The sequence below is a fragment of the Stegastes partitus genome, unplaced genomic scaffold (genome assembly GCF_000690725.1).
Source record: "Stegastes partitus isolate 25-593 unplaced genomic scaffold, Stegastes_partitus-1.0.2 Scaffold494, whole genome shotgun sequence".
Lineage (NCBI taxonomy): Eukaryota > Metazoa > Chordata > Actinopteri > Pomacentridae > Stegastes > Stegastes partitus.
Genome location: NW_007578225.1, coordinates 215,332 through 226,383, shown reverse-complemented (window position 1 = coordinate 226,383; position 11,052 = coordinate 215,332). Strand labels below are relative to the sequence as shown.

The 11,052-nt window shown below is 45.1% G+C and overlaps 1 protein-coding gene across 1 annotated transcript in view; it reads left to right on the top strand.

Moving 5' to 3' along the window:
* The window catches only part of map6a (microtubule-associated protein 6a), a 20,915-nt gene extending 10,184 nt beyond the window's left edge, over positions 1-10,731 (top strand). The window contains exons 2-4 of the mRNA XM_008287290.1: positions 5,349-5,562; positions 5,767-5,981; positions 10,201-10,731. Coding sequence (XP_008285512.1) covers positions 5,349-5,562; positions 5,767-5,981; positions 10,201-10,348 — 577 coding nt within the window. The 3' untranslated portion in view covers positions 10,349-10,731. The remainder of the gene's footprint in view (positions 1-5,348; positions 5,563-5,766; positions 5,982-10,200) is intronic.
* Positions 10,732-11,052: the final 321 nt, after the last annotated feature.

The following is an 11,052-nucleotide window of genomic DNA, read 5'->3' as shown; positions in this document are numbered from 1 at the left end:
GATTGGCTGCATGAGGTCATGTGATTCTGCCCCTGGCCAGTTTTAAAACCTGCTGAAGTGACCATATTTGGTTCTCTGCCTGATAAATGGTCCTGTTGAAAATATTTTATTCTCTCTGTAGCTCTTTTGCGTCCTTGGTAGCGGCTCTCGACACAACAGCGAGCAATAATGATTCACATTATTGATTTACTGTTTAGAACACACTTTCCTCAGTGGGAATGCTTCACATCAGCAAATCTGATTTGACTTGTTTTGGCCCGTATCCTGGCTGGTTTTCAGAGCCCTCTCTGTAATCTCTCACAGTACTTCTTGCTTATATCGTATTTTAATTCACAGTGCAGAAATTTGCCGGCGTTTGTTTTTATGCGTTCCTCCCACTGTGAGCGGTCCAGATTGTGCCGTGTAAGAGCAGGGCTGCATGAAGCTCAGCAGTGCTGTACCCTGGCGCCGGTCCACCCTGTCAGGGCCGGCATTTGGTCGCTGTGACGAGGTCTTTCTCCGCACAGCTCCTCCAACACAGCGGGTCAGAAGGGTCAGCCCTTCTGAAGCAGCCTTCGTCACACAGTTTGGAGTATCAGGCGGTACGATCGCATAGCCCGAGTCTCTGTGACTCACAAGTGAACTTCATTTTCCAAAGTAAAGAGAAAAAATAGAAAAATAGCAGCAGGAAGCGAATGAGAAGAGAGAATAGGTGGAAATCTTTCAATTTGTAAAAGCTCTTTAATTAATACTACATCCATTTGTCATTTAAGTCGAGCAAAAATAATTTTCTCCTCCATCTCCAGCTTATTAAAAATAAGGAGTTTCTGCTTGATTATATTTCACATGATGATAAGCTGAATTTATTTAGTTTGAGAGTATTGGTTCTTGGGAATCTACTCAGCATGTTTCACTGTTTTCTGAGAGCAGGAGCCTCACTGTAAATCCATCAGAATTAAAACACATCGCCGTGCTCTCCGTCATGTATGTAGGTCATCGTTACTACAGTCCAGCTGAGGCAGAGCAGATGAGTAACGGAGCTTTATTCACCAAATGTTTGAAGCCACTTCATCGCCTTCGCCACGAGGATGTGTAATCCGCTTGAATTTAGCTAAAGGGTGGATGTGCTACGGTCAGCCACTGTTGGTTTTAAAGCCACTTTAAAATACCTACAAATATTAAGAGAGTTTTTTACCCATTAATGAGTTAAATATTTTGTTTGCTGAGAAATATTTTAAAAGCTCGGTTCTGTTGTAGTATGCTTTGTACTTATTTCTCTTCTGCATCCAGTGGGGCTACATATTGACATGTTTGATGTTTACCCTGATAGCAAGATAGCTGAAAACATCATGAATAAAGCATGGCCTGCTGGAGACGTTTTGAAGTAATACCTTCTATTTTAAAAATACAGCTACTCCAGTCGAATGCAGAACCAAATATTTCGTACCTCTGTGCCCTCCAGCGGTTTACCGTCTCGATGAACCGCCCTTTTTGTACTTGTTGCCCAGTGAAATGTCTGCATCTTAATATCAGCTGAGGCGCTGGGCACTGAGATAATGTTTCCTGAGCCGACTCGTATGAGCCTCAGACGACCACATTTTCACGTGGATCTTGTGTGCAGGACCTCCGCGACACGACAGCCACTGAACCGAGAACACTTTTTGCCCCAACACTCACTTTTAAACACGTACCAAGTACACGGTGACCTCAGAGACACAGGCTTTATTGTGATACAGTCATATGTTGGTGAATAGCAGCAATGTTACAGTACAGGCCGGTGTTTCACACTGCCGACCCTCTCTGCACTCACAATCTGCCTCTTTCTCCTCACAAACACACACCCTGTGGTGTCATGTGGGCGCGTTACACTCTTGGCCTTGGACGTTGTTGTGTAACCTGCCTTTACATCGTGGCTTCTCGGCCCGGTCGAGCATTGAAAGTGGACTTCGGTCCTGTTACGTAACGGCTCTCTGTGTGATTTCCGCCTCTCGTCTGCAGCACCAGAGGACGGGATTGGAGCATTCAGCGGCCGTGTCGCCATCACCAGCCTCTGTAGTGCAAATAAGTTGCTCTTCTCATTATGATGAAGTGACATTTTATGCCTTGGTTTTGTTTGATACATGGCCAGCTGAAATGTTAGCGCCTGACAGCTAATTTACCTTCAAATTAATGGGAACTAAAGGCTTGGGACGATGACACTTTTAATTAAAAATCTGTTCAATAATTTGTAAAATGTCGCGATCCAGTTTGAAAAAGGTTAGATGAAATACTTGAGCAACTTCAAAAGCTGTCTAATAAGTAAATTATCAGTCTGTTGATGAAGTGGAATAACTTAAACTTAGTGTTTAGTACTCCTCAGCACAGGTTTGCATGCTAAAGCTCTGAGCTAAGATGCTAAACATGTGTGTTGGTACCACCTCTGGTCCTGCAACACGTTAGCATTGTCCTTGTTAGCATTTAGGTCAAAGCACCAACATCTGAGAGCTGCTGGCATGGCTGTGGGCTTTGAAGTCCCTTCCCATTGAATGATGGGATGATTTGGCAGCTTTCCCCCGCAGGAACTCGAGGCAAGTGGGAGTTGAAATGAACGTTTACAGGAACAACCCTGTAAGCGGTTCTTTCAGCTCTTCTGTTTCCATTGTGGTATCGGATCTGACAGCTTAAACTCTGAACGTTAACTCTGAGAGCACCGAAACAGATAGGAGTAGAGAAAGGGCACTTGTTGTTTTCTCCGAGTTTAACTAACCAGCCTGTTAAGGGACAGCCGTGGCAGTCAGGACATCGAGTTCCAGTAGAAAAATCTGTAGGAAATCAATAAGATCTGTAAACGGCAGCAAATGTATTAGACGTTAACGCTTCAAACACTGAGACGACGGACCAGCAACAGACCACGAGTACGCATCCTGCACAGTCTGAGTGAGACACCAGTGTGTGAATGATGCAAAGAAATATTTTAAGGTGGAAATGGCACCATAGAAATACACAGCAGATGAGGATGTTTACACATTTTAATACCGAGCCCTGACAAATGTGATTAGGAATGAAGATGCGCTTTGCAGTTTAATTGGACTACAGCGTCTGCCGATGGCTGCAGCACCCAACTGAACTTTCACCACAAATCTGTTGTTTGATGTATGCGTCCAGAAGCAATTTACATCTGTATAATTTATGGACGTATCAGTCAACGTTTCCCATGAAGAGCATTTCTGGTGTTGTTCATAGTTTCCTTGTGAAGTTGTTTCATCTTGTTGGATGGATGGATGTTCTTGCCCGGTGGTTCAGCGGTGGCACCGTTGCCTCACAACAAGAAGGTTTTAACTTGCTGCTCAGCTGCTCTCCAGAGCCGTGCGTGACAGGTCAGACGGTGATTCTAAATTGTGAGTGTGAGCGTGAATGGTCGTCTGTCTCTCCGTGCTGGCCCTGCGACAGACTGGCAACCTATCCAGGATGTAACCCGCCTTCCAGCCACAGTAAACTGGGATGGACTCCAGCCTCCCCACCACCATATGAAGGGTAAAGCTCGTGATACCCCGCACCACGAGAATATTTAAGTCAGCTACAAATTTCACCGTCCTGCAAAGCAAGACGATGTAAAGTCAAAGCCTCCACTTATTGACTGCACGTCTCTCCAAATGACTTGAGCTCATAAATTGTCCTAATGAGGCCACAGTACGGCAGCCTGACCTTGTCCGCTGCTCCGTCTGCACTCGGCGCTGTTGCTTAATATAGTGCCTTTCTTTACTGACACAGAGAACGGGAAGCCGAGCCTCGACTGCCGTTGTGTTGTTGTGTTTGCGCTGCGTTGGGGGTTGGACGGTTTGCGACTGCAGCGGAGCCACGGGGGACGACTGCTGGCCGTCATTTGACTGGTCTGAAGCAGGGAGCTGTTACTTAGAGCAGCTCGCTCACGTCAGCATCGTCTGTAGAAGAACAACAGAAACAATCACAGTCTTTGTAGAACTTTGCCAGATGAATAATGCAGTTTAAGAGTTTTGCGCTGCTGTTGCTATGTGAAAAATAAAAGTGCAGTTTATCCATGGATGGTGCAGCCCTTCACAGGAGGAAACCTCTCCGTCTCATTTCTGGCTGTAAAGATGAAAAATGGAGGTTCCTGCATCGTTCTTGTTTATTGCCAGAACAGAAGCTTCCTCAAGAGCAGCATAAAACATTTCAACAACATTAAAGTCTTATAATAGAACGCGGCCTCCTACATTACCTGATGACCTTTTTGACGAAACAGCCGCCGGCCACAGTGACATTTACAGAAAAGGCAATTTCAGGATTTCTGTAAACAGAAATGTGGTGATTTTTTTCTATTTTAAAACAATAATAAGAAAAAGTTGACTGAAGAGAACCATCGACGTCTTTTTCTAAGCTTAGATGGTAAATATTTTCTGGTTTAGATGCTTTTCATTCAAAATATTAGCTCCATATATGTTTGACGAGCTAAGCAATATAGAAAATAGTCGTCTGATTAATTGCTCATAAAGATAACTGCTGATTACGGCGCTACAGATCCAGCCGCTGTATCCGACATACGGCGTTTACTGAAGTTGGAAGGAGTGACGCTGGGTGAATACAGCACTGCAGAGAAACAGAACACAAGAAAGGGATATATATATATTAAAGTGAATGGTATCCGGTGAGCGTGGCTGTCCTCTGTGCTGCGTATATCTTCAAATGCGAGCAGACCGACGGAGCACACGCTGCAGGGCCAGCCCGCTCGCTGGGAACGCCATACTGCTGACCTTCTTCAGAACTGCTGTGTGAGGACTACAGAATATCACACCATCAGACTCTGGTGCAGACCTCCTCCCACCTACAATACCTCTCACGTACTCTGCACCACTCCCCTTTCTTTCTGTAGACACGCCGAAGTAGAGAGTTGAAATGAATAAAACGGTGCTTACGAGACTGAACAGGGTGTCACAAACCATGCATTATTCAAAACTATTTGACTCTTCTTCTTTGGTGTTTTGTGTAATATTCTCATTTGCTGTCTTGCGTAGATTTACTGTAGATGAGGCACCTCAAAACCGCTCTCATGTTTCAGGACATAAATCTAGATCCAGCTGAGGTTAGCAACTGGGGAATCGGAAAACAGCTACTCTGGCTACGTGTGAGTCGAAAAAAAGATGAGAAAATCATCGTAAAAAATTAGAAATTGTGGCTCTGTGAGGTGCTGAATTATTTCTAGGCTGGGTGCTATGACCTCCTGACCTCCAGCCTTTATGCTAAGCTAAGCTAATCATCCTCTAGCTCTACTACAGATGATGAGCTTGGTGTTCTTATTTAACTTTTACCCAGAAACTGAGAAAGCCTGCAGCAAAGCACATTTCTCACTGTTTCCCTTTTGTTTCTCCAAACAGAACCGAGTTCAAGGCCTACAGAGATGTGAAGCCGGTAAAGATGATCCGAGCCCGGTCCCAGTACCTGCCCCCGGATGAGAAGACGAGCCTAGAGACCAGCTACAGCGCCACCTTCAAGGCCCAAGCCCCGCTGCAGCCGGCCGACAACAAGGCCCTGGAGAGGAGGAGGATACGCAGTTTGTACAGCGAACCTTACATAGACCCCAGCAAACAGGTGAGAGCGACGCACCTGTGTGACGCCGTCGTCGCAGAGTTTTAAATCTAGTGAAGGGAAATGAGACCTGAGCAGATATTTAATGACTCTGTAACGTTGTGATATTCTTGCCATGTTCATCTCATTGACAGTTTTAGAAAATGACAAGCTGTGACCGAGTCCTTTCAGCTCAGGCATCTCTTCTCCACTATCCGACACCTTTAGGTTGACAGGTATAGTGTCCCTCGCTCTAAACCCAAAAAGTCTGGAGCCACAGCGGCAGGCCAGGGCAAGCCAGTGAAGAAAGCCAAAGATAAGCAGAGCGCCGCGCTGAGGGGCTCCAAGAAGACGACCTCGGAGAACCAGAGCGAGAACCGGCCGGCGGTGGGGGACAAGGAGAAAAGTAAAGAGATGAACAACAAACTGGCTGAGGCAAAAGAGTAAAAATCATTTAGCACTACTTCTCCTTTTTTTTTTTTTTTTTTCTTATTTCTGGGGGAAAAACAAATACAGAGGCTGCAAAATTAATTCAAGGTTCCCGTCTGTGTTTCCATCTTCCTGTTCTTCCCCCTCCTGCCTCTTTCTTCTGTCCCTCCTCATCCTTCTCCTCTGTCCTCTGTCACTACCTCTTGGCTACGTTTGTACAATAATACTAGAATAAGTCGTCGGGGTTTGATCATGACACGCCACCGCTCCTCCCGCCTCCCGCTACACCAGATCGCTATAGTAACGAGTGGGCGGGAGCATCCTCTTCCCCCCTCTCTCTCCGCCATTTGATGCCACCCACCCACCCCCACTCCGCTCGCCTCCATCTCCAGGTTGCCATGGCTACCGGCTGCCTGGCTAGCCAATGGATGGCTCTCGTTGCATGGGCCCAGCGAAAAAGCAATTCTGAAGGGTTGGCTTTGATCAACCGAGCAGATTGCTTTGTTGAGTTTATCAAGGATTTGTTTCTTTCTTTCCTTCTCTTTATTTTCTTTTCTGGGTTATTCAAATTGGCTCTTTGGATACGATTTCTGCACAAATTAACAGCAAATCTGAAAATCTTTGATAAATGTCCCGCTTGGTTATCGTGAGCGTCTGATCCACGGCTTGTTTTTCTACCTGCTCTGTTATCTTTGCTACTGCTCTCTGTTCAAGTCTGTGTTGGGCAATTTCACCGTCAAAGCTTTGTTACATGTGATTCTGTAATCTCATTTTGAACTGTTGTAGGAAAACGCCTTGTCGTCCCATTCAGCATCGTACGACCCATTCACGCAGTATTTTGTAACACCCAATTTGTTGCCAGCGTACCATCTGGGTCACGCTAAACTGATTATGCATTAAACACCAGCCATTTGCATAGCAGCTGAATATTCCCACTGAATTAGATAACACTGTCGTGCGGCGGTAACGACATCCAACATCAGGGTGACGACGTTTCTCATAATCGTAGAGGTTCAGTGGAGCTGGAGAGCGTTGTGTCGAGTGGTTTGTATCCCGTCTGCCAAGCGCGCCGTGCACAGAGCTGTCACTCTCGCTGGCCATAACTTAGCGTAATCACCTCCAACACAGTCTTTAGCTACGAGACTGATGCCTCTGTGGAGCAGCGGTTGTACATTCGCACTCGCACACACGCCTCCTTTTTGGCTTTTTTTTGTTACGCAGCGTGCCGAGGCTGACCGTAACCAATGTGATTAGACTGCCGCGGGACGATAGCAGACGGCTCAAATTGCCGCTTAATAGCACTTTCCTCATCACCTTTGAACGCGGAGCTTCACGGCCGAGGCACGTATTGAAATAAATCACGCTTCACTGCCATTTGTTCAGTTTAGTTTTGATCTAATTCCTTTATGCTAATGTGTTTTTGTGTTCTAACATAAACCAGTAGGGGCAGCGTGACGTGAGGTCAGCGTAGCTCGGATTCTGAGTCCGTGTTCTACTTCCCAGAAGCCATAAGCATGTCGGTGTGAAGAGCAGTGAGTTCTACCATGTTTGGGTTCATTTTTTTTGCTTAACATGGTTGTGTTTGAATTTCTGGTTAATCCAAATGTTTGAAGTGAGATGATGTCGAAGAAAAGGGAACATGAAGCTGGTTGTACTGTAACTGTTTATCTGTCAAAACTGATTATAACCTCCTTTGTACATATACAGTAGCTTATATTTGTCTATATATGATAGCAGGGCTACATGCTGGCTGACTCCAGCTGCTTTTTCTAAGTCTTTACCGTATATACCGAGACACCTTGATTAGAAGAGCACTGTACAGTCTCGTCATGGGTCTACCCGTCACCTCCCCTCACAATTACCTCACTGTTGTCTGCTATTCAGCATCTTTGCTTCCATTCTGACTTTACTGTGTCTGTTCTCTGTAGTGTATGAGACAGCAGCAACCATAACCGCCACCGCCGCCACCATCATATCTATCCGAGCTGAGCGCCCGCCCCATCAGGGAGGACTCATTAGCATTTTGCAGCCTTTGGTTGGGGGGGGGACGCTTTGTCATGTAACACGAGGGAGGGAGGGGGTTGGGGGGCTTGTAGGGGGCAGTAAATGTACACAGTGCTTAGCACACCACACACCGGTGCTATCTTTGTGATTATTAGGCAAATAAGGATAGAAAGTATGGTAAAGAAAGTTCTGTCGTGGCCAAAAGAAAAAGAAAAAAAAAACTGTGACGTGCTTGTGTTTCTATCTGCTTGCTCATATTTAATGAAACATTACAAATAAATGCAAAAAGCAGAAAAAAAAAGCAGTGTCTTCTTTGCTTCTTTCTGTTGAAGGATTAGCGGATGCAGGGATCTGTCCGCGTTTCTCCTCTCCCAGTCTTTGTCTTTGTGACAGACGACATTAACCAAAAGAAAGAAAAATCCACATGGAAGAGAATTTTGCTCTCACAACTTCTTTCTATGCTTATCCGAGATTGCGCCGCATTCTGGCATGAGCTCTGGCGTCCTTTCCGGGGCCCTGCATGTTGCCTCCGCGTGAGAACCGAGGAATATATTATTTCTGCATCGTGTCTCAATATATTCTGAGAACTCATCGGATTTACGGGGCAACATGCACGTGGGAGGATGTCCAGAACCTTATTCCAGAATAAGATGTCATGTGCTTCTTAGGCCTCTAGTAAATGTACAAATGATGCAAAAAAAAACAAACAAAAAAAAAAAGAACCACATGTGCTGTATGTGATGTTACACCTGCTGAGATCACATTGTACTGTAGTCTGGTGTCATGATTAGAGTATTTGAGGATGTCACATTTGGATGATGCTGTGTCCAGTCTGTCCTGTGCTAATGAGTGACATTCTGATTCATTTGAAGGGTTGTGCTAAAACAGTACCACTACATACAACTCTGCCAGCCAATCCGAGATATTGGCTGGGTGCAGACTCTAAAGCAACACCTGTGGGGCTGTGCACTACCCAATCCCAGGTAATCAATCGCAAGAGCAAAGAGAAGAAATAGAGCTACCAACGCCACTCATTCCCATTCATACATGCTCGTGGAGTTGTGATTTACTTTTGTTTTCTATGACACAGTGGCACGGTTTTGTTTTGTTTATTTTTTATTCTGGTGAACCACCACATTATCTCTGGTCTGCTCCCCTCTGTAGTTCTCTTCCATATGGACACTAGGCTAGGGGGTGAGAGGGGGCCGTCTGCCTGCCTGCTGTCACATCCTACAGCTTCCTTAAGGTGGCTTTTCTTAAGGAGGCCGCAGGTTAAGCCATCTCCAGCCATTCTTGAGCCAGCTGCTGTAATGCACCCCGTCGCCATGGTTACAGCAAACTGCATGACTCAGTTTATCCAATTCTTCACTCAGGAAGGACCTCACTCATTTACAATGGACTGTAGTCACATGTGATACTATAAGCACTTTGCATCTTTGGTAAAAAGTTTCATATTATGTGGACATTGTAAGAATCTTTTTTTTTTTTCTTTTCTTTTCCACTCAAAATGTGTTTCTGAAGCATGCTGCCACTGTTTTCTGTTGGACCTGCAATCTGAAGTTCAATAATTGGGTGTAGGCTTTGCACTCTTGCCTAGAACATGTGATGAGTGTGAGCATGGATGTGACATGAGGGGTAAGTATGAATGGAATGAGGGAAGCGACGCTGCTTTGGAAAGAGACATTTCACAGGAAATTGTAAGTGCATGTTAATGATCTAATTTTGAATTTACTCTCATTTAAATGTGATTCAGACTTTTCCCATTCTACGCTGCATCCTGTAGCTGCTCTTGTCAAAGAACACCCCGAGACCCTCATTGCACTCTTGGCATCCTGTAGCTGGTGACGGCGCTGCGACTAAATGAACGGGTCAAAGTATAGATTGAAAGCAGCAGCCTGCATCGATCTAAATGCAAAGCTGTCCGGCGCATCGTTAGAAGTCTGTACTCCCAAGACACAGTGATGGTCTTATCAAGTCTTCAGAGTTACGTATCAGATGATTTGTTCTTCTCTAGTTTCTGTGGAGATCATCCCGAGGCCCTTTAACATTTGTGCAGCAAACAAACAATTCTCTTCAGTTTTCCTGCATATCCCCCCTTTTTGAAATGAGCGGTCACAGGGTGCTCAGCTCAACCCAATGACTTGTTGTGTGTCGCCCTGAGAGAAACGCCTCATCATGTGTCTCTTTCTGTCTCCTTCTCTGGTATCTTAACCATGTGCTGCCTCCTAGAGATGCTAAAGACGAGCTTCTCCGACCCAGTCATCATCATTCCCAGGGTGCTGCTGGAGGAGAACCACAGCCACCGATGGAGGGAGGCGAGCCTCGGCGGAGCGGCGGAGTCGTACGCTTTGCCCTAGACGTCAACCAGACTGAGTAGCGCTGCCTGTGAGGACGCAGGCAGCAACACCGTCATGCAGAGACTGCTGCTGCTCTGTGCTGTAAATACCTAGTGTTAAAAAAAAGAAAAGAAAAGAGGTGAATCCCACAAAAAAAGAAAAGAGAAAACTTTCTGCTATCCACATATTTGAAACACGCATGTTTGAAACAGCTTCTGCCTCAAAGGTTCTAAGCTGTTTGACCCATGGCATTATTGCAAAGGTGCTACATCATTTTCTGGTTTCACGCAGTTTATTTTAAGGGAATATGTCGATATTATTATTATTATTAGCCTGGATACCACACCATGAAGTGCTTATCAATCACAACAAACTGTACTGTACATTGATGGGTTTTAGTGTAAATAAATCAGCATATCTGGCAGATTGCCGTCCTGTATTGTAGTTCTTGTTATTTTTAGATGGTGGGTTTGTATGAGGTGAAGCAGCATGTAGCACAGACCCAACACATGACACCCTCAACTACACTAAAGGCAAAAACTCTGCTCACTTTTGAGATTTTGTGATATTTTGCTTCCATAACTTGTCTTCCTTCAGGCTAGTGGGGGCAAAAAAAAAACATCTAAAATACATATATTAGGTGTTTATTTTACTACGCTTTGCCTATTGGACATTTATGCAAATTAAGTGAGATTTGCATATTTACACATTCATGAAACTCATTGTAAGTAATCAGCTGGGCAAG